General features: G+C 35.5%; 1 protein-coding gene across 2 annotated transcripts in view; it reads left to right on the forward strand.

Annotated features, from left to right (window-relative positions):
- The window catches only part of LOC101128582 (3',5'-cyclic-AMP phosphodiesterase 4D-like), a 513,332-nt gene extending 496,925 nt beyond the window's left edge, over nucleotides 1-16,407 (forward strand). Inside the window, exons 3-4 of one of the 2 annotated variants that reach the window (XR_010131761.1) lie at nucleotides 267-339; nucleotides 15,905-16,407. Coding sequence is in view for 1 of the 2 variants with exons in the window: in XM_063700736.1 (XP_063556806.1) it covers nucleotides 15,905-16,138 (234 nt within the window). In the remaining variant the exon portion in view is untranslated. The remainder of the gene's footprint in view (nucleotides 1-266; nucleotides 340-15,904) is intronic. The other variant, XM_063700736.1, reaches the window with a different exon arrangement.
- The last annotated feature ends 8,049 nt before the right edge of the window (nucleotides 16,408-24,456 follow it).

Below are 24,456 nucleotides of genomic sequence, written 5' to 3' on the forward strand. Positions count from 1 at the left end.
TGTATTTTGAACATATCAGGTACACTCAGCCCTTTGTATCTGTGGGTTATGCATCAAGGAATTCAATTATCTGAGAATCAAAAATATTTGAAAAACATAAAATAACAATAAAACAATAAAAATAATAATTAAAAAGTAATATAGTATAATAATTATTTACATAGTGTTTACATAGTATTAGTATTATAAATAACATAGAGATGATTTAAAGTATGCAGGAGGATGTATGTAGGTTATATGCAAATACTATGCTATTTTATATGCAGGACTTGAGCATCTGAAGATTTTGGTTTCTGCAGAGGGTGGGAAAGGTTGAACCAATCCCCCATGGATACCAAGGTAAAACTATGTATGGTTTGCAAATATTTTCTATCATCCATATGTGGAAAATATTTCATTTTGTTGATTGTTTCCTTTGCTGTGCAAAAGCTTTTAAGTCTGATGTAGTCCCATTTATTTTGTATTTTGTTGCCTACACTTTTGGTATCATATTAAAATAATCATCACCAAGATCAGTGTCAAGAAGCTTTCCACCTGTTTTCTTCCAGGAGTTTTGTGGTTTAATGTTTTAATTTCTTTTAAGCGCATTTTTGTATTGTATGTAATAAAATATGGATACAATTTCATTCTTTTGCATATGAACATCCAGTTTTCCCAGGAACATTTATTGAAGAGACTATTATTTCCCCATTGTATATTATTCATGCCCTTGTCAAAGACTAACTGATTATATATGCAGGGTTTATTTTTGGGATCTCTATTCTGTTCCATTGTTCTGTGTGTCTGTTTTTATGCCAGTACCTCACTGTTTTGATTACTATAGCTTTGTAATATAGTTTGGAATTAGGGAGTATGACGCTTCCAACTTTGTTCTTCTTCTTCTTCTTCTTCTTTTTTTTTTTTTTTTTTTTTTAGATGGAGTCTCACTCTGTTGCCCAGGCTGGAGTGCAGTGGCATGATCTTGGCTCACTGCAACCTCTGCCTCCCAGGTTCAAGCAATTCTCTGCCTCAGCCTCCCTAGTAGCTGGGATTACAGACACTTGCCACCACATTCGGCTAATTTTTGTATTTTTAGTAGAGATGGGATTTCACCATCTTGGCCAGGCTGGTCTTGAACTCCTGACCTCATGATCCACCCACCTAGGCCTCCCAAAGTGCTGGGATTACAGGCGTGAGTCACCACGCCCAGCCATTCTTCTTTCTTAGGACTGCTTTGGGTATTCAGGGTCTTTTTTGGTTTCATATGAATTTTACAATGGTTTTCTCTATTTCTGTGAAAAATTCCATTGAAATTTTGATAAGGATTGCATTTAATATGTAGATCCCATATGGACATTTTAACAATATTAAATCTTCCAATCCATAAGTATGGGATATATTTTCATTTTCATTAATGTCTTTAAGTGTAGAGATCTTTCACCTCCTTGGGTAAATTCATTCCTAAGTATTTTGTTCTTTTAGATATTATTAAATGGGATTGTTTTTCTTAATTTATTTTACAGATAGTTTATTGTTAGTATATAGAAGTGCAACTAGTTGTTGTATGTTGATTTTATATCTTATAAATTTGCTGAATTATTTTCTTAATTATGACAGTTTTTTAGTGAAGTCTTTAGAGTTTTTTTTTTTTTAATATAGAAAATGTCATCTGCAAATCTAATTTGGATGCCTTGTATTTCTTTTTCTTGCCTAACTGCTCTGGCTAGGGCTTTCATTACTGTGTTGAACACAAGTGGCAAGAGTAAGCATTCTTGTTTTGTTTCAGATTTTAGAGAAGCAGCTTTCAGTTTTCCACCATTTAGTGTGATGTTAGCTGTGGGCTTCTCAAATACGGCGTTTATTGTCTTGAGGTTCATTCCTTCTATTCCTAATTTGTTGAGAGTTTTTGTCATGAAAGGATGTTGGATTTTGTCAAACACTGTTTCTGCCTCTATGGAGATGATTATAGATCATATGATCTTTATCCTTCATTGTGTTCATTTGGTATATTACATTTTTTGATTTGTGTATATTGGATCATACTTGCAAATCTAGGATAAATTCCACTTAATCATGGTGAATTATATTTTTAATGTGTTGTCAAATTCAGTTTGCTAGTATTTTGTTTAGGACTTTTGCATTTATGTTCACCAGGGATACTGCCCTGTAATTTTTTTTCTTATAGTGTCCTTATCTGATTCTGGTCTGATGGTAATGCTGGCCTCATAAAATGAATTTGGAAGTGTTCCCTTCTCTTCACTTTTTTTGGAAGAGTTTGAGAAGCATTTGTATTAATTCTTAAAATGCTTGCTACAATTCACCCTTGTTGCCACATGGTCCTGTGCTTTTCTTTGTTAGGAGTTTTTTTTTTTAAATTATGGATTCAATCTTCTTACTTGCTATTGGTCTGTTGAGGTTCATGTAGTATATTTCCCTATCCCTTTGCTTTCAGCCTATGTGTATCCTTAAGGCTTAAGCGAGTCTCTTATTGTCCCAATATGAGACGACATTTTGTTGGATTTTTTTTTAATTCATTCAGCCACTTTGTGTCTTTTGATTGAATAATTTAATCCATTTATATCCAAGATTATTATTTATAGGTAAGGAGTTATTACTGCCATTTAAAAATTGCTTTCTGATGGGTTTGTGGTTCTTGTGCTTTTTTTTGTTGTTGCTGTCTTGTGATTTGTTGATATTTTGTAGTGGTGTGCTTTGATTCCTCGTTGTCTTTTCTGGATCTATTAGAGTTTTTTTTTTTTTCCTTTGTAGTTACTATGGGACTTTCAAAAAACATCTTATAGCATCTTTTAATTATAATATTTTATTTTAAGCTGATGACAAGTTAATTTCAATCACATACAAAAACTCTACACTTTTACTTTCCCCAATCATTTTGTGCTACTGATGTCACGCTTTGCATCTTTTTGTATTGCATATCCATTAACAAATTACTGTAACTATAGTTTATTTTTAATTATTTTACCTTTTAACTTTTATTCTAAATTTAGAAATAATTTATACATCATCATTACCACGTTCAAGTATACAGAATTTAATTATGTATTTACCTTTTCCAGTGAGTTGTATACTTATACATGTATTTATGTTGTTATTTAGCAGCTTTTCATTTCAACTTGAAGAATCACATTGGTATTTCTTATAAGGCAGGTCTTGTGGTAATGAACATCCTCAGTTTTTGTTTGTCTGGGAATGTCTTTACCTCTCTATTTCTGAAGGCTAACTTTGCAGGGTACAGTATTCTTATTTGGCAGGCTTTTTTCTTTCAATGTTTTGAATATATTATTCCATATTATTTATTTGTTATCCACGTAGGCTTGCATTGGTGTCTGTGAATTTGAAGAAGCAAACAGTCTTTCGGTCTTTACAGGCTGATTTTAACAACCTTCTCTTCCACCAATGGCAGACCTGTTATTAGGTATGCAGATAGGTGTGGTTCCCTCTGGGTTTCTGGAGGACTCCCCCTGGCCCACTGAGTATGTCTATGGGTAGGGAGAACCGTCCCCAGATCAACATGAGAGAGCTTGGAACTAAGTCACTGCTGCTTCAGGGTCCACATCTGAGAGGACTTGCCTCCAGGGAGTTGGATGGGCGTACATCTCTGGGGACAAGATTGACCTTGGGCCAAGTCTAAGTGGGAATGAAGCAAAGTTATAGGGCCATCTCAGAATCTGCTGTGGAACCAAGTTTGGCAAGCCTGTCTCCAAGAACATGGACAGGAATGAGTCCTGACAGGTCGCTAAGTGGACAGGACTGCTCTCAGGCCACAGTTTCAGTTTTAGGATATCATAGTTAGCAGACAGCTCTATGCAAAACTCTACTCCTTTATATCTCTGCCCATTTATGTTATCAATGTCACATATTATAGCTTTTTATATTTTACATTTGTTAACATAGTTTTATATTTATATTTTATAATTAAGTTCTATACCAGAGTTAAAAATAATTTATGCACCACCATTGCAATATTATACGATTTTTATTTGTCTAAATATTTACCTTTTCCTTTGTGTTGCTGTCTAGCATACTTTGTCTCAACTCAAAGGACTCCTTTTAGCAATTCTTGTAAGTCAGGTCTAGTGCTAAAGAAATACCTTAGCCATTGTTTATCTTTATTTCTCCTCCATTTTCAAAATACAGTTTTGCCAGAAAGAGTATGCTTGGTTGACAGATTTTTTTCTTTCAGCACTTTGAATATATTGTCCCACTTCCTTCTGGCCTATAATGTTTCTCCTGAGAAATCTGCTAATGTCATTGAAGGTTGCTTGTACATGATAAGCCATTTTCTCTTCCTGCTTTCAGGATTCCCTTTTTGTCTTTGATATTTGACAGTTTGATTATAATTTATGTTGGTATGTTGGTTTTTCCAAGTTTGAGTTTTATGAGTGTCTTCAATTTGGTTGTTCATTTCCTTCCTCAGATTTGGCAAGTATCTAGCCATTGTTTTTTTCAAATAAGCTTTCTGTCCTTCTCTCTTTCTATCGTCTCCTTCTCAGATTTGCATTATGTGTATGTTGGAACACTTGATGGTGTCCCATAAGTTTCTTAGTCTTTCTTCACTTTTCTTCATTCTTTTTTTCTCTTTGTATCTCTGGCTTCATAATTTTAAGTGGCCTCTCTTTGAGTTCATTTATTCTTTCTTCTGCTTGATCGAGTCATCTATTGAAATGCTCTAGTGAACTTTTCAACTCAATTACTGTATTCTTCATCTCCATGAATGTTTGTTTTCTTTTTGAAGTTTGTTGATATTCTCATTTTGTTCCAGCATCATTTTCCTAATTTCATTTAGTTTTCTATCTGTGTTCTCCTGTAGCACATTGAGCTTCTTTAAGATTATTTTTAATGATTTGCCAAGTAACATAAATTTTTATTTCTTTCTGGTTGGTACCTGGAGGTGTATTTTGTTCCTTTGATTGTGTCATGTTTCCGTGTTTCTTCGTGTGCCTAGTTATTTTTTTCTGTGATTTGTGCATTTGAAAAAGCAGCCAACTCTTCAGTCCTTATAAATTGGCTTCATACAGGGGAAGACTTTTACCAATTAGCCCACATAGAGATTTTGGGAGCCTCTCCAGTTTTTTTTTTTTTTTTTACCACGGGATACATCTTCTTTGAATTTGTGTGTGTTCTTTCCCAGTTAGAGTGATTTGCTTCTTTTTCTTCCAAGAGCTTTTAATCTCCTTCTCCATCCGGTGTCTGTCTGTACCACTGCAGGTTCTGTGGCATTGCAATAAGCCACTGAGTTACCTTTTGCTCTCTGCAGACCCCAGGCATCCAAAGTATGTAGATTCCATTAGTGCTCTGAATCAGGCAAGACAGAAACCAGTCTCTCAGACAACACTCTGAAAAACCAGAACATTGGACATACATTCCACTCTTCTCTTTCTCTCCTAAGGGAGAAGTCATAAGGTGGGATTTTTTTTTCCTGATGACACCAAGCTGTGCTGGCTTGGGGGAGGGGCTGTCATGGTTGACGTGAAATGTCTTTTCTCATCTGTTTCAATGAGACTATTATTTTCTTTAAGTTTGCCTCAGGCACTGCAACTTCTTCACTGGTTCCTAGAATTTTCATAAAACTTTTTGGATCATATATTATCGCTAAGTTGGCATCTCTGGTGGAGAATTAGATCTCTCGCTGATGAAACTCTATAGACTACTTTTACAGTATTTAATATTGCTCTTATTTCATCTTACACGTACATAGTCACTTTCCTAACACTTATATAATTGTTCGCTCCCCAATAGCTAATAGTGTTTCCTGTAACACATATTGACACATACTAAGTTCTTATATAAGAAAATATTTAAGGGAATTTTGTATTTTTCCACTAAACTTTCTGTTGATTATTTGAAGGTACCACACTTTTGGTTGTTATTGTGGCTTCATGGTAAAATTTTATATGTATTAGAGCAAGATCGTAACCATGTTATATTTTATAACATGGCCTAATTCCTCCAAAAAGTAAAATAAAAAAATAAAAAAGAGATGATTTTCTTGCAATAACATTAAACTTAGAAAATTATTCAAAGGAACATCAATCTTGATTATATAAGTCTTGGAAAATTTGTATAGATTTCTTAATCTAAGTTCTACTTATTTCTTTCTGAGCTTATTTTTAAACATTTTGGTTTTGTTTGTTTTTATAAATGAGATGTTGGTGTGGTAGTTTTAACAACTGGTCTTTGATTTTATAAATAAAAGCCTTTTGCATATTTTACTTTAAAACTGGACAAACTTACCTGACTATTCTTATTTTCAATTATTTTTCAGTTGATTTTTCTGGGTTTCCTACATTAAACTAGGTTGTAATCCAATAAGGATAAAGTTGCCTTCACTTTTCTCATAGTTTTATGCCTCCTATTTCTATTCCTCACATTGGGTTACCGAATTTGTTAGAGGTTTTGGAAAAATGGGGGCAATGTTACATTTGGGCTAAAACTATGAACATTGATATCAGCTAAACCTGGTCTCAAAACTCTGAAGGATCCTCAGTTAGAACTGAGAGGTCTTAAAAGACGAGGTGGCTAGAGGGAGGTCTGCACACACATTGCCATGAGTCCTCAGACCACATAAGACACTCTTTTTTGTCTGAAGCAAGGCTGGAGCCAGGCCTAGATGGCCTGTGGAAAGCTCCCATGGAACCAGCCTGCTGTTCTCATTCCAGGCAAACTAACCTCTGAGAGTTGATAGTGTCACTAAGGACAAACTTATCTGTTTAAGCTTCATTTCCAAATCTGTATCATGGGAATAGTAACAGTTTTTTGTACAGTTTTTATAAGAATCAAGTAGCTACCTATATAATATATGTAATACAATAAATATTACTAAGTTTCTATTATTATCCTGATCTTAAGCATGAACCTATGCTTTACCAGTACCTATAATGTTAAATATAAATTTAATATAAACATTCTTTTGATCCATAGTTTGTTTATCAAGGGGATATTTTGTAGTTATCTGAATATCAAAGCCAAAAGCAAAGCAACATTTCTGGCTCTCTGCATGTGGAAAGGGCACTTAGCTTTACTTTGTCTCCCCTTTCCTCCCACAGCCCAATATTTGTTAGTTTATTCTAGATTTACATACCCAGTTTATCATTATAAATATATCATCACTTAAATGATGGTTTTTCTTTCATATTTTCTTTCATGTTTATACACATAGTTTTGATTGGTATTGGTATTGGTATTTAAATAAAACTTGAGAATGAAGACAATAGATCCTTTGTATTTCTTTTAAGGTTGTGATTTGACCTCTGATTCCTCAAGTGAGAAACTTTTCAAAACACTTGAGAGAGTAAACTGGCTGAGTTTTACCTATACTTACTGTAAGACATAATTTTTAGCTGCTAAAAAAATGTTAGTTTCTTTTCTACACTTGGGATTCTATTACTGTATGTAACTGTGAAGGAAATAATTGACAGAACTCATGTTTTTCCTTAATTTTTTTCCTTCCTCTACTAACAAAATAGAATTGACTTTATTTTTTAAAGTCACCCAGGAAATGTACAATGCTATTTACAAAAGGTTAATTGAATCCTAGAGTTGCAGATCGAGTTTCTTGTTGATGAGAATATACAGTAGAATATTACTGAATGAGAGATTTTTCTATTCCTTTTTGGAAACTTTTTGGAAGTTTTGATGACTGAGTTACAGGAAATTGGCTTTAGAAGGACTTCAGTGATTTCTGTCTCTTCTAATCAGTATGAAATCACAGCCTATATTTGGATTATGCTCTGTGAATGTTTGAAACCTATCTGTTATCTTTGTGTTAACCTGAGGTAGAAATTTTCACTTTTATATAGAATTAGTTTTGCAAGAGTATCTTTTCTATATACAAATATCCATTTGAAAATTGATTGTGTTAAGTCAATACAATGCCCTTTTCTATATTAAAAGACAGGATGTTTATTGCCTTGACTTGTTTGTTTCCTGTAAAGTTATTTGGGCAATAATAGCATTCAGTTTTAAGATAAAACATACATAATAAGTAATGAGACAAGAGGAAAAACATTTGGCATAAGGCTTAGAAAATTTTAAGGCTCATTTTACATTATTGCTTTAGTGCATTATTAACAATTTCATGGGGACATGAAAGACTAATATATGGAGGAAATGTCTGCTATTGGCATATAATATGTTAAGATTGCAAATATGATTTTTAATCCACTGTGATAATAGCCTATTAAATTGTATCCTAGTCCTTGAAGAGTCACTAACATTATCTTGTTTATACTACAAAATTAGGTACAGGGAAACTTTACTTTTACAGAACTTAATGTTGCACCAAACTAACTGGACAGGAAGAAAAAGGAATGTGGCATTGGAAGTGATAAAACAAAATACATCCTCTGCCTACGACTGTCTTCTTCCTGGACCTATCTGACTGTTTAACATGCTGACCTTTACAATGCTCTGCATAGTGTAGGCCCACTGAAAGCACTGAGTGCCTGAAATCCTTCATTCTTATTTAAAACAAAATAGGTGAAAATACTTAATCATGATGTCTATATATTTGAAAGAATATTTGAACATGGGGAGAGACCCAACCAGTTTGAGTGGCTGAAGTTTTGGAATTTTTATAGAAATTCCCTATTATGTGTTTCAACTTTATGCCTGACTTATAATAATAGTTACAAATACTACATTGCTAGTAACACCAATATCTAATACTATTTCCTCTTTCCTAATTTCTTGCAGTTGAAGAAATGGAGATGAGTATGTCTATATGCTTCACTCTTTCCTCAGCAAGATTTATTTAGCATGTGTTTTGTTCCAGGCACTGGCTAAGTGCTAGGGGTACAAAAGTTGTTTTGGCTCCCTTCCTTCCAGATGTGTCCATGTGTCCAGGCTAACAGAGTGAGTAGTCACATAGGCAAATCATTCTCCTACAGTTGTCAGGCTGAAGGCTGACTTGGTGTCATAAATAAAAAGGCAGAAGATATTTGTATTCATTGTCTTGGATGATATTTTCAACTTGAGTAGGCAGATTGAAAAGAAAAATGCGGCCGGGTGCAGTGGCTCACACCTGTAATCCCAGCACTTTGGGAGGCTGAGGCGGTGGATCACCTGAGGTCAAGAGTTTGAGACCAGCCTGGCCAACATGATGAAACTCCGTCTCTACTAAAAATACAAAAAATTAGCTGGGCGTGGTAGTGGGTGCCTGTAATCCCAGCTACTTGGGAGGCTGAGGCAGAAGAATCACTTGAACTTGGAAGGCGAGGGTTGCAGTGAGCTGAGATCATGCCATTGCACTCCAGCCTGGGCAACAAGAGCAAAACTCCATCTCAAAAAAAAAAAAAAAAAGAAAGAAAGAAAAGAAAAGAGAAATGGTTGAAGGATAGCAGCTTGGACAATGCCTAGGTTTTAAAGACAGTTAATTGAGGAGCCAGCAATGAGACTAAATGAAAATGACTGGAGAAGCAGATAGACAGAAAGCAAAAATAAATGTCCAATTTATGGGGTGATCTACATCTTTTTTTGTCTGCGACAGTCCAGGTGTTCTCTTTTTGTCGATGTCACAACTGGCTAGCACTTTCTTTCAACTTGCAAAAGTGTTATGTACTCCAGTAAACCCTAAGTTCTCTGTTACAGCTTTGATCATATACTGGTGATTATCTGTCTATTATATTTTTCCTCAAATGAACTGTAAGTGCTTAAGCGAAAGGAGGTGCCTAATTCATCTCTGCATTTTCAGTACCCGACACAAGCATCAAAGGTAGTAGGTGCTCAATAAATGATTAATTGGGAAATTAATAGGAATGGAAACAGAATTAAGATAGGTTGAACTCCTTTAGAGATATACACATAAAATAGTACTACCTGTAACAAGAAAATGCTAAATTTTTGTGGATTACCTCAACAGAAGATTATCTGTGGGTCGTGTACCCCAAATTAAGTGTTTCTGATTGGCAAGTGTCTCTCTTGTAAATAATGATTAAGAAACCATGGCTTCTTCCATCTTGTGGCTCTACCATCTTCAACACATGGTGAGGGGCTACAGAGGGGAAGAGAAATAGGGGGTTGTACTCACAAAATTTTTATGTGGCAGGCCTGAAAGTGGCACATACACAGACCCATACACATTTCCTTAACTTATAATCAATGAGCATGTAATGTAACACTCACTGACATCTCTATAGCTACCTGTAAGGGAGTCTGGAGATGTGGTCTCATTGCATGCCAAGAAAGAAACATTCTTTCCTGCAATGCCTATATATGTATATGTATAAATATATATATGTATATACATGTTTACATATGTATGTATATGTATATATATCTGTATACATATACTGTATGTGTGTATATGTATATATACACACACACACATCTTAAGGGGATTTTCTTATAGAAATTTTATTTCTCCCCTCTCTCTCTATATATATGAAATAAATATCAGAGACTGTGAGATTATTAAGAACCACAGAAATTTATTTAACCCTAGTATGTGCATGCCTGTGTTTTAAAGGCCATTAAGTAGTTTGTTGTCTACTTTTGAAAGAAAAAAAATTAAACAAAGAAATTAATTAAATATCTTGGATAAAAACTGAAACAAACGAAAAGGAAAATAATAATAATAAATTTAACATTCATCCATTGTAAGTGTCAGTTATTATGGAATTGCTTACTTTAGGCATGTATTTCAGAAAGAATTTTATGCAGTAAAAAGCATAACATTAAAGTTATTTGTCTGTCAATTATTCCATATAAGTTGGCTAATTATTGAATATAATTTTATTTTACTGCAAGGTAGCAGGTTCATATTACAGTTATTTCAATATGTGAGCATTTCTTTTATTTTGATATTGCATATCTTGAAGCTGAATATATTTCTAAGTCCCATCAATAGCAAGGTGAATGTTGTATCATTTTATTATTATGACTTTTATTATACTTTTAAAATTGAAAAACAAGACATTTTTATTATAGGGAATACAGAAGCTCATAATTAATAAAGATACTAAAACAAAATTATTACGAATATTGCACAGGAGAGCCATTTTAGAGAATTAGGATACATCCTTAAACAATTGTTTTATGAATATAATATGTGACTTTTTTGTTTTGTTTTGATATTATTGTTTTATAAAAATGGGATCACTCTATAATCTGTTCTTCCCACTCAACATTGTATCATTAACATGATTACGTATTCTTCTACATTATTTTAACAGCCTCATAGTATTTCATCATATGATGTATCAACATTTACTAAGCCAATCCTTCAGTACAGCAATTAGATTACATCCAGTTATTTGCTATTATAAATGAGCTGCAGTGAACATCTTTGTGCCTGGATATTTGCCAAACAGTTTTATTAAACTATGTCTAAAATGTCAAAACCATTAGTTCTCAAACTTTAATATGCATTGGAATGATACTGGTGACTTATTCAGACTCATAAGCCCTACTCATAGAGATTGTGTTTAGGAAGATCTGGAATAAGACCCGGGAGTCTGAATTTTAGCAAGCACCATCTATGATTCTAATGCAGAGGGTTTGAATGTCACATTTTGAGAAATAATGACTTGGACACATTAGAAATTCTATCTTTTTTCCATCATCTCCCTGCCATAATGCCGTTTTCTAACAATAACATAAGATACTTATTGCTCTGGCAATTAGTTTTACATCTCTCTCCAAAATAAAGGCATTTAACCTCTTACCTTCTACCTGATAAGGTTGTTCTTTTTATTTCTGAACCATAACTGATACACATTGATCTAGAGTGTGAAAAAAGCCTCTTACACTGTTTTGGAATGCAAAATGTTAGAATATAGCCCTCTAGTGCTTTATCATTTTTATTGTAAAGATAAAAGTATTTATAGAAAGTGGGTTTAAACTAACAAAGTATAAGCATGAGTGTAAACTTCATTTTTAGTAGAGATAATTATCTCAAAAAAGTTACGTCTTGAGGCAGTTTTATCTAAAAGAGAATGTCAAAAACATTAAGTCATTCAACAGATAACCTCAGTTATATAAAGCATTTTGCAATTGCAATGCTAACACGCAGAGTAGGCAGCTAAATGCTTATAAAAAGATGTTAACTTTGGCCAGCTATATTTAGTGCTACTGAAGCTTTGCTAGACTCATCCTTTGTTCTTCTTTTCTGTGTTCATCCAGAAGAAGAGTATTTACACATGTATTCGTCAGGGTTCTCTAGAGGGACAGAACTAATAGGATAGATGTATATGTGAAAGGGAGTTTGTTAAGGAGTATTGACTCACATGATCACAAGGTGAAGTCCCACAATAGGCGGTCTGTAAGCTGAGGAGCAAGGAAGCCCATTCAAGTCCCAAAACTTCAAAAGTAAGTAAAGTGGCAGTGTAAGGATCCAAAAACCCATCACTCTATAGAAGCATGTTGTAACATTTGATGATTCTATAATTCTCATCGCACTCAAAAGTAGGAAAGCTGTTTTCAGTCTGTGGCCCAAGGCCCAAGAGTCCCTGGCAAACCACTTGTGTAGGTCCAAGAGTCCACCTGTTTGAGAACAGGAGTCTGATGATCGAGAGCAGGAAACATCCAGCACAGAAGAAAGATGCAGGCCAGAAGACTCCGGCATTCCAGTCCTTCCATGTTTCTCTGCCTGCTTTTAACCCAGCTATGCTTGCAGCTGATTAGATGGTGCCTACCCACATGGAGGGTGGGTCTGACTCTCCCTGTACACTGACTGAAATGTTAATCTTCTTTGGTAACACCCTCACAGACACACCCAGGAACAATACTTTGTATCCTTCAATCCAATCAAGTTGACACTCAGTATTAACCATCACAACACATAAGTCATTAACTTAATCATGACCTGTTTCCAATCCAGGAATGAAGTTCTGTTCTTAGAGGAACTTCCTAAGTACATAAGTACACAGAGGCTCACTTTCCCAATCTAAAAGCTAAGACTGTTCCAAGTGCATATGCTTTCTGTTTTTTTCTATATTTGTTATCTCACAGAAACATTGATTTGCCATTGGTTGTTGCAAAATCAGTATTTTATAACTGGAGGCGGTGTTAAGGTTTATTTTGTATAACCTCTTGATTTTATCCCTATGGAGACTAAAGACCAGCAAGGTTAAGACCAGCAGATCTGGAACAGGTTATTATAGAAATTTGTATATTATATTGTTGCTAGAAAATGGAATTATTGCAAGGAGATGATGGAAAAGATAGTATTTCTGATATCTCCAAGCCATTGTTTTTCAAAATGTGATGTTCAAACCCTCCGCATTGGGATCAGAGGTGGTGCATACTAAAATTCAGACTCCCAGGTCCTATTCCAGATCTGCTGGTCTTAGCCTTGCTTGTCTTTAGTCTCTGCAGACAAAAAATCAAGACATTGTACAAAATAAACCTTAAGACCCCTTCCAGTTATGAAGTACTCTGATTTTGTAACAACCAATGGCACCTCTTAAGACCACCTGAGTAATTACTGGCAGAACAGGGGATAAAATTTCTATCCTCTCATTTAATGACAGATTGTCATTCATTTCTAATGTTTATGTAGGGCTGCTCTCATCGCAGTTCTGTTTAATTTTTCAAATGAAAATGTGAAGCTTATTGAGTTATGATCAATTAGTGTGTGTTCTGTTATTTTCTACTAATACTCACTCTGCCACTGACTATACTTGTTAAGGTAGTGCAGCATGGTAGCTTTTAGCTCCAGTTTTAACTAGAAGAGATTTGGGTTTGGATCCTGACATGTAGGGTGATCAATCATCCTGGTTTCCTTGGGACTGTGGGGTTTCCCTGGACATAGGACTTTGAGTGCTAAAATCAAAAGGTCCCAGGTGAAGTAAGATGATTAATCACCCCACTAGCCATGTGGCTGTGTCGCCAGTGCATGCTATTTGATAGGTCTCTGGGGCTTTTAATGGGTAAAATGGGAAAAGCAAGAAGAACTAACTCATAGGATTTTAGTAAAAATTAAATGAGACAGTATATGTAAAACACGGCACTACTTAATAAAGACTCAGTAAGTATTAGTCATTATTATTGATGTTTTATAAAGCAAGTAGATTCCTCAAAGCACAGATTCTCAGAATTTAGGATTTGAAATAAATGAACTTTCTTTTTAGCTTTGACCTCTTTTTTTTTGTTTGTTTTTTAAACCTTCTCAGTACCCTTCTGTCGTCTTGTCTATACAACTGGACAATACAACCCAAGATTGGATAGAGTCCACCATCTCACATCCTTTTACCTTTTTCAAGATATAAATCAGGAAGACAAAAATTTTCTATTTGGGAATCAATGTGAAGAGTGAGCATCAAAGACAGCATAGAGCTATGGAGAAAGGGGAAATTAGCCTGGATTATAATAATAGCTGCCATTTTGTTGAGTGCAAACTCTTTGCCAGATATTGGTGCTTCAAATACTTTACATATTTGGTCCACATAATGACTCTGAGAGGTAAATATTATTATCTCAGTCTTCAGATGGAGAAACAACCTCAATGAGCCTAAGTGACTTGCCCAAAGATAGTTGTATAGTAAGGAGTGTAATAAATGAGGTCTGGATGTTCCAAGCTCGATGAATGTCTAACTTTCAGCCAACTGGTTAATTTTGAGAAATATAAACTTCTTCACCTGTAAAACTCAGAAGGGAAGGAAATTGCCATATATAAGTGCTAATCACAATGCAAGTAATGAACTACGCACATCATATGCATGATCTCATTTAATTCTTGTATGTAAATATTAGTCCCATTTTTATAATAAAGAAACAGAAACCTTAGAGAGACTAAGCAACACTCTATCAATACAAATAGTAAAGTGGCAGTGCAAAGATTCAAAAACCCAACACTCTATAGAAGCATGTTATAACATTTGGTGATTCTATAATTCTCAATATGTGGATATAATAAATATGGCTACAGTAGACTTTCCAGCCATTTGGAAATAATTATTGCTCACATGATAGTATATTTTTCCCAACTAGAATCAAAATATTAACTTTTGACCTGGGTTTACCTTTGCATGTGGATAACATGGATCAAATTTGCAAAATTCTGCTGAGCTGTGACTTAAATACAGTTCTACTGGGTCCTCAAGTTTCTTTTAAAGTCTTTTTTTTCTTACTACCCTCTCAGTCTTATAAAAATTGGCAAGAGTATATCTGAGTAAATGTGACATATGAAAACATATGTTTCAAATATGGCCTTAAATATGCAGAGAAAATAGGACTTTTCTTCTTCCTCTCTCTTCATGGGCATGCATGTAAGAAAGATATATATAAATATACAGTCATGTGCTATATAACATTTTAGTCAACTATGGACCATACATACCATGGTGGCCATAAGATTATAATACTGTATTTTTACTGTATCTTTCCTGTGTTTAGATATACTTAGATACACAAATATTTCCCATTGTGTTATAATTGCCTACAGTATTTAGTACAGTAACAATGTACCATCTAGGTTTGTTTAAATACACTGTGATGTTCACACAACAAGGAAATTTCCTAATGATGCATTTCTCAGAATGGATCATTATCAAGTGATGCATAACTGTATGTGTATATATATATATATATATATATGACACATGCATATGTCAATGTATATATTTAATGATGTTTGCAATTCATTTCATAGAAGTTATAAAAACATTTTGATTTATCCTTGATTTTATAGAATTCACACACAAAGCTAATAAATTCTAAGATTACTGAAGATGTTAGTTAACTGTTTTAACCAAGCCACACCTGGTGAACAAATGTGCTGTTTTAAAAATAAATTTAGATTTTAGTTAATCAAATATTGTTCAGTTAATGTCACTGTTTTCTAGATAGCATTTTTCATGTATACATTTTACTTAATTTCTTTCGCAGGAAAGTATTAAGCCATTATATAATGATAAACAGTGTGATTTTTGTTGATTATATGTACTTTCTTGAATTATTACCTCAGGCCTCTGAGGAAACACTACATTCCAGTAACGAAGAGGAAGACCCTTTCCGCGGAATGGAACCCTATCTTGTCCGGAGACTTTCATGTCGCAATATTCAGCTTCCCCCTCTCGCCTTCAGACAGTTGGAACAAGCTGACTTGAAAAGTGAATCAGAGAACGTTCAACGACCAACCAGCCTCCCCCTGAAGATTCTGCCGCTGATTGCTATCACTTCTGCAGAATCCAGTGGGTGAGTGCCCTCAGATGTCATTTCCCCATTTTATATTTTAGATGGTGATTGTTATCTGTGGTCTTTTGAGTTTTTGTGGCTCATTGCTTGATTTGAGTGGGAGAACAATGGGGTTTCTAGAGTCAAAAAAAAAAAAGGAATTTCTCAGGTGACATTTCTATATCTGCAGGAGAAGACATTTTAGTGAAATTGTTTTACAAGGAAGAGCTGAAAATGTATTGGTGAATGCTAATAAACATTTGCAAAAGGGCAGTCGTACTTGGAAAATTAATATTGGCCATATGTGACTTGATGGAAAACATTTTAACAAATGAGAACTAATGGACAAATTACCATGTAGTGATACATGTCTAGAAACAATAGGAAATGTTCACTGATGCAAAATGAATTTGGAATCAAGAATAAATTGTATTGTAATTAGAATCAAAAGAAATATGCAACGGTATTCATGAGTCTAAAAATTTTGCCTTTGACATTTTGAGGTATTGCTTACCAGAATACTATTTCAGCTCCCAGTATAAGGTGATTTTATTTAGCATTAATACTTATGGAAGAGTCAGCCACAGCCACGTCTCCATCATGTAACATTTTTATTTCCTACTTTGCAGGGTATAATTTTTGTTTTTATTCTTTTTCGTGTTGTTTACCAATGGAGTTTTACACTTTAAAGCAATGTCACCAGGTTAAAAATTGTGAGAGAAAGTAAGGATATTGGGCACATCCATTATTTGTTCTTGTGACCAGCTGCATTTTTAAGAAGCCTGGATAGAAAGGAAAGAGGATGAAGCCAGTGGGCCATACATAGATAGACTCTTGAACATTTGCTAAAACTACAAGAACAAAACAATTACTGTGCTACAAATGTGATGCTCCCACATTCTCTGCCAAGTTAAAGGCATCTCTGGGGAAAATGTCTTTTGGATCTTGTTAAAGTTAGGAAGGTTGTGCTCAGAGGAAATTTGGCTAGTAACTCAACTCAAAGATACTGAATTTAGCTGTTTTACTTATTATTGACCAGTCTAAGGGACCTGTGTTAGAAAAAGGTATGAGGAAAATACTACTAGATAAATAATAAGAAAACAAATATTCACCTTGAAGCAATGAAAAGAGGAAATATATTTTGTTTCTGTTGTTGTAATTGAACTATGTGTTTAAAAAACAATGCACACACATTGATCAGACTCATACTAAAGCAGATGGGAATTTTATATGACAGCTTGACCTGAACATTTTTTGAAAAATGCTGTTCCCCTGAAACTATTTCTCCTTTCTTTGGAATTAACATTGCTGCCGTTCATTCTGTGTAGAAGAGATTCACAGATATCAGGTGTATCCAGGGATCCCAAGACCACCCTCGGGTTCAATGATTTGCTAGCAGAGCTCTCATAATTCAGCAAATAGTCATATTCATGGCTCTGATGTGTTATAGCAAAAGGATTCAATGCAAAATAAGCAAAGGGAAAGGTAGATGGAACAAAATCTGGAGGAAACCAGACATAAGCTTCCAAGAGTCCCCAAGTGAAGTAAGACAAGATACACTTAATTCCTCCAGTAATGAGTTGAGACAACACTTGTGAAATGTGTTCACCAGGGATGTCTTTACCAGGGAAGCCTATTAAAGACTCAGTACCTAGAGTTTTTGCTGGAGGCCAGTCACTTAGGTACCCTCTGCCTAGGATATACAAACTTCCAGATTTCCAGAAGGAAAGTGGATATGCAGCATAAACCACATTATTTGCACAGACAGTTTAGGCAAATTGAGCCAGTCTTACCATTTAGAGAATGGTGGATCATTCCCGAAAGTCAGGTCTGCTAAAGGCCAATGTTTCAAACAGGTCTTCCTATATTTAATTGACACAGTCCTGATTAACTGTTTACTACACACCAGGTTATCTTAGAATAGTTATCTTACTTTCTTCACACTTGTGGAAGAAGATATTATAATTAAAATTAAAATGCACTAATTTAAAGCCCTGATATATTCAATTAGCTTTGGTATCTCAAAAATTTTGGTTGCTAACCATGATTTCTCATTTTGAGTTGGTGTTATATCATGTGCCCTTAAAATAAAATGATGCAATATACCTAATATATCTCTATGTAGTTGGACATTGTGTGTAATCTAAAATCTTGAGCTGGGCGCAGTGGCTCATGCCTGTAATCCCAGCACTTTGGGAGGCCGAGGCAGGGATTGATTGACCTCACGAATTTGAGGCAAGCCTGGGCAACATGGCAAGACCTCGTCTCTATCAAAAACACAAAAAAATAGCTGGGTGTAGTGGAATGCGCCTGTGGTCCCAGCTACTCAGCAGGCTGATGCAGGAGGATCGCTTCAGCCTGGGAAGGCAGAGGTTGCAGTGAGTCAAGATCCTGCCACTGCACCCTGGCCTGGGTGTCAGAGAGAGAATGTATTGCTAAAAACAATTTCCAAGTGCCGAGGAACTTCAGCGTTCTGAATTGTCTATGTCCCAGCATTTCTGTTGATTCACATTCATTTCCATCTTCATTAAGATTTAAGAATCAAGTACAATTGACCCTTGAACAATACAGGTTTGAACTGCACAGGTTCCCTTATGTGAGGATTCTTTTCAACCAAACACAAATGGAAAATATAGTATTCCTGGGATGTGAAACTCATGTATACAGATGGGCTGACTTTTCATATATGTGGGTTCCACAGGGCCAATTGCAAGAATTGAGTATGCATGAATTTTGGTACATGTGGTAGACCCGAAACCAATCCCCTACATATACCAAGGAATGACTATATAAGCAATATCATGCTTACTATTTACAAATTTATCCAATATTATGAAGAAAATAATTTTTCTTTTTGAAAGATGGAACAAGGGTTTCATTTCAAAAGAAACAATAGACAATAATGGCCAATCAACAAGAACCAAACTAAGTAGATATTAAAGGTATTGTTATTACATTTGGAAGCCAGAACAATTTGTGAATTGAATATTGAGGAATAGAAAATTCAGGAGTATAACTTTCTGGAATGTCGAAGCTTTGGAGGAGAAGTAGAAGGTAAAGTGCGGGGACGGGCACAGTGGCTCACGCCTGTAATCCCAGCACTTTGGGAGGCCGAGGCAGGCAGATCACAAGGTGAGGAGATCAAGACCATCCTGGCTAACACGGTGAAACCCCGTCTCTACGAAAAACACACACACAAAAAAAATTAGCCGGGCTTGGCAGTGTGTGCCTGCAGTCCCAGCTACTCAGGAGGCTGAGGCAAGAGGATGGCGTGAACCCGGGAGGCAGAGGTTGCAGTGAGCCGAGATTACGCCACTGCACTCCAGCCTGGGCGACAGAGTGAGACTCTGTCTCAAAATTAAAAAAACAAAAACAAAAAACAAAAAACAAAAGGTGAAGTTCGGGCTTATATTCTGTAGCCATTTTAGTTAACCAGGAGCCCCAGATTCCTTTACAGCTGTCAGAATGAGCTAATGGGAAATTTAGCCTATTTTAACTGAGTTGTCTCCAGCCCATTGCCTCATTATTATAGGTTAGTATGCCTTTAAGTCCCATTGCCAACCTATACTGAGACCATACCTTAGCAATTGCAAATCTTTGATGGTCAAGGCGACTTTTCATGCCCTCCAGATTTATTTTCCTTTCTTTCTTAACATCATAGCCTTTTGCTCTTTCTTCTGGTGTATCAGTATGCCAGATACTTGCTTTGTCAAGTGTCAGGCAGTGGGTCTAGAGACTTGTTCCACCCCTTTAGAAAGCCACAGTATGGCCCTGAGAATCATTAGTTTCTGAAAAAGAACTTTGACGTGCAGAAATAAGTGTCGTAGATGACAGCTATTAGCTTCCTCATGAAGTACTTGGGTCAAGAGACTGAGTTCAAAAGGACTTTTAGTTATTCACACTTCCATATTTCTACTTTGAGTTTTTTTCCCAAGCAATGTGAATGTGTTCAAATGTACACTTTTTAACAATTTCTTTTGAGTATGCCCAAACTGTTAGGTTGTATGTATGCTGTGATTTAGCAAACTTTAGAAACTGTAAATGAACAGAAAACAGAATTATTAAGACCTGGGATGCCTATAACCCTGAATTCATCTGCCAGTTAACTTTCCGTACGGGGTAGGCTCATTCAGGCTTCATGGCTGTTTACTGACCTTCCTCGAAGTAAGAGAGACAGCTATTAATGACTTGAAATGTTATGAACGTGGCATAAAAGTAATTTGGAAAGTCAGTTTTTCATATTTTCCTCCTAAATAATTTTCTATTACCTTTTATAAAATCTTTTTATTAAGGTATAATTTACATGCATTATACGTCTTGAATTACTATGTATTTATACTCTCATGTAATCACCATCCTATTTCTCAACTTATCACTAAAGGTTACTTTGCCTCCTCTTGGACTTCACATAAATGGAATTGTACTGTATGTACTTGTTGTGTCTGGCTTCTATTAGTCGAAATGTTTTTTTTTTAATATCCATGTTTGTGTATATCTCAGCAGCTTGTTCTTTTTATTGCATAAATATACCATAATGTATTTATTTTTACTCTCTTACTAATGAACCTTTGGGTTGTTTCTAGTTTGAGGGGATTATGAATGAAGCTGCTGTGTACACTTATACCATTCTTTTTGTGAACATATGCACTCATTTCTTTGGGGTATATTCCCAGGAGTAGCATTTCTGAGTCATAAGGAGGCAAATATTTATTTTCATTACTGCCCAATAGTTTTCTAAAGTGTTGTACTCTTTTACCCTCCCACCAGCAATACGTAGACGGTACGGTTGTTCTACATTCTCACCAACACTTAGTATTTTCAGTCTTTTTCATTTTGGTCATTCTGGTGAATGTGTAGTGGTATACTACTGTGGTTTTCATTTACATTTCCCTGATGAGTAGGAATATTGCTTACCTTTTGATGTGTTTATTGAACATTTGGATATCTTCTTTGTGTTATGCCCATTCAGACATTCGTTCAGTTTTTCTTTTACTTGTTGATTTCTAGGGCTCTTTGCATATTCTAGACATGAGTCTTTTGTTAGACATGTATATTATAAAGTGAATATTTTGTTGTAAACAGTGTCTTGAATTTTTACTTTATGTTTACTTTGAATATGTTGGTAATCCTAGGAACCTATGAAATTTGAGGGAAGTGTCCAGCAGGGAGAAGAAACTGTAAGGCAAGAAGTGGACCCAACTTAATAAGGGGAAAACAAGAATGACATTTAACCCATAGAGCAATTTCACTTGGAGACAAGGACAGCCGGTCCCTTGAATATTGGATGGTGGCAAATAAGACATCCAAGCACTAAGAGGGCAGGCAGAGAAGAGTTGAGAATGAAGCAACAGCATGATTATGGTGGCTGATGGCCGGGTAGTGAGTAGACAAGAGTGGGGCTCTGGACATAGATGGTCTGAATTTGAGTCCTGTCTCCCATCTACTACCATCTTGTGAAGGTACTTAACCACTCCAAGTTCCTAATTTTACAAAAGCAAAAGTAGGAATAATGTGAGCACCTACTTCATGGGTTTGTTCTAATGATATAATACCTATCCCCATTTTTCACATATTGTAAGTACTTAATATATAACATCAAAAACTACAACTCCTACACTGGGAAAATATTAGAACAAATAATGTTTGTTGTTGTTAATGTTTGTTTACTTATTGGAATTGGCTTCAGAGATCCTCTACAAATAACTCTTGGGGTAGAGATGGATGTTCTAGCAGATTTGGGAGTCAATCAGAAATTGGCTCCTGTTTCAGAAAGTTACAGTTATTATGGACTTGTGACATTTCTGTTCAGAAGTCTGTATCTGGCATCTTCCCTCACACATGTCTTGCTTTCAAGTGCTGTGCAGTTATGTTTGGAATGAGAATGGTGGTCTCCCTACTTCTGCTTCACTTCTTCCACAACCTTGCTGACTTCTAAATAGTTTCCTGCTCAGAATCCTTAGGAGGAATTAGGATCTCCTTTCAGCCCTATCTTGGGCACTGGCTTACATTCCCCCATGTGGTCCATGTGCCCCTAGACAATCTAAGGAGAGTCTAGCTTTACACACATGTGGAAGTCATTCCCAGTGCACAGGTGGGAAGTTATGGGAATGAAGAAAATGTGGGGGAGGTAGCAATAAAACTCTCTACTTACATTTCATTGCTGCATCTGCTATAATAAAATGAGAGCCAAGAGCAACTTATTCCCTTGTGACATGATGACACACCTCTGGATAGATGTATATTCAGGGATATGGGTGGGTGGAGAATGTTACAAACACTTTCTCATCCCTAGTATCCTATTACCTGTCTGAAGAAGTACACTGTGTACCTTCGTATCACTATGTCCTATAAAAAAAGAAAATGAAAAGAACGTAAAAGAAGACATGGTCACTTTTGGGGATATATTTAACTACCCAACAGAGAGAGAAGAATTACCTTATTCATATAAGGGTTCATTTTACAAGGATCTTCCAGAAATATTTCCTTGATTTGTGTGCTATTCACAGAGGGACCAGTCCCAGATGCCAGTTAGACATTGGATTCTTTGACTAACCACTCTTCATCTTGTGCTCTTGAGTACAAACAGTATGTTAGAGAGAACATTAAAAAAAAGATTATTTTCAGCAATTTATTCCTGAATCAACATCCAAACAGAAAATAAAAAAGGAAAAACAGAAGGCTGGATCAGACACATCTGATCTTTCAAATTTGGTCTTTTAAACTTAAGAAGGTATTAATGGGCATTTCATATTTTAAATAATTTGGATATAAGGGTGTTTATAAAGCTAGAGATTGTATTTCACAGTCTACCATGAAGCCTGTACCTTCATGTTTGATATATGTTCAAGCTTCAAGTGATTTATCTAAGTTCTTATTGAATGTTATATGGAAGATCTATAACCCACTAGGCAAAGCTTCCCAAAATTGAAAATAAAACACATAATCATGATTGTGAAACATTCTCTAGAAATATAGTATTCTTGAGCTAGATGAAATTTTAAAAGTAATCAATGCCAAAAATTGGGAAACAATGCTTCCAATAATCTTGAAGATACATACTAAGCAGACAAAACTGGATTCTTTTGGTTTTGATTGATTTACATGCAATTTATGATTGTAGTGTTTATCTAAACTTCTCAGGATACTCACAAAATATCACAAGCCTTTTATTTTAAAGCATTGTTCTGATTTAATTGTATCTGTCTTTGCTTTAAACTTTGTAAATTTGTGATTATTTTTGTTTTGTTTTGTTTTGAAATGGAGTCTTGCTGTGTCACCCAGGCTGGAGTGAAATGGCATGATCTCAGCTCACTGCAACCTCCGCCCCCCGGGTTCAAGCGATTCTCCTGCCTCAGCCTCCCAAGTTGCTGAGACTACAGGCATGTCCCACCACACCAGGCTAATTTTTGTATTTTTAGTAGAAATGGGGTTTTGCCATGTTGGCCAGGCTGTTCTCAAACTCCTGGCCTTATGTAATCTGCCTGCCTCAGCCTCCCAAAGTGCTGGGACTACAGGCGTGAGCCCTCATGCCTGGCCCAAAATTTGTGATTTTTCAAGATTAAAATTAGATTCTAAGAGTGATGGCGCACTTTAAAATATCTGGATAAAAATCATCTTATTTCCAGAGTCAGGGCAATTCTTGAATCTAATCTAAAATAAGCAATGAAAAAATGCTGACTTGTTTCTCACCTATCATAGAATCTCTAAAAGGTTTATGCTATATCTGCCATGCCTTCAATTTACAAAATAATATGATCATGATTAAACTCCAGTGTCTTTTTCAGGTTATCACAGTACCTTTTCATTATTGTAGTACATTCTGGTGTCCTAATTAAGGATATGCTGAATGGACTGATACTATACCACAGTATTTTACTTTATATCTGTGTGTCAGTAAAGCAGCACGTACCAGGGGAAGGTTTACCTTTAGAAATCAAAGGCTTCTATTTCACCAGGCTCCCACGTTGTTAAAAACACTAAAGAGGTTGGCAACTTTTGCGTTCACCAACATCAGAGCATCTGGTCCCTATTTTCAAAACTTTCTTGTGCCAATGTAACTTGTTTTAGTAATTGAGATTGGTTGGGGAATCCCATATTTTTTAAGGCAAACCCAAGGAAGCATTTATTTTACCGTGAAAAGTGCTAGGGCACAATACTATATTAAGCACAAGGCAGAACTCAACAAAGCCCTTTCCTTTGATTATTTCCATCACTCAATAATAATTGTTCCACTCCATAGATAGTTTCTTTGCAACAAACACTGCCCTGGCTGACCATCCTTATGTAATGCAGAACTGTGAATCACTGAAGTGTTTAAGGAGAGCTTATAATTCTTTAAAAGCC

The sequence above is a fragment of the Gorilla gorilla genome, chromosome 19, assembly GCF_029281585.2.
Source record: "Gorilla gorilla gorilla isolate KB3781 chromosome 19, NHGRI_mGorGor1-v2.1_pri, whole genome shotgun sequence".
Taxonomy (NCBI): Eukaryota; Metazoa; Chordata; class Mammalia; order Primates; family Hominidae; genus Gorilla; species Gorilla gorilla.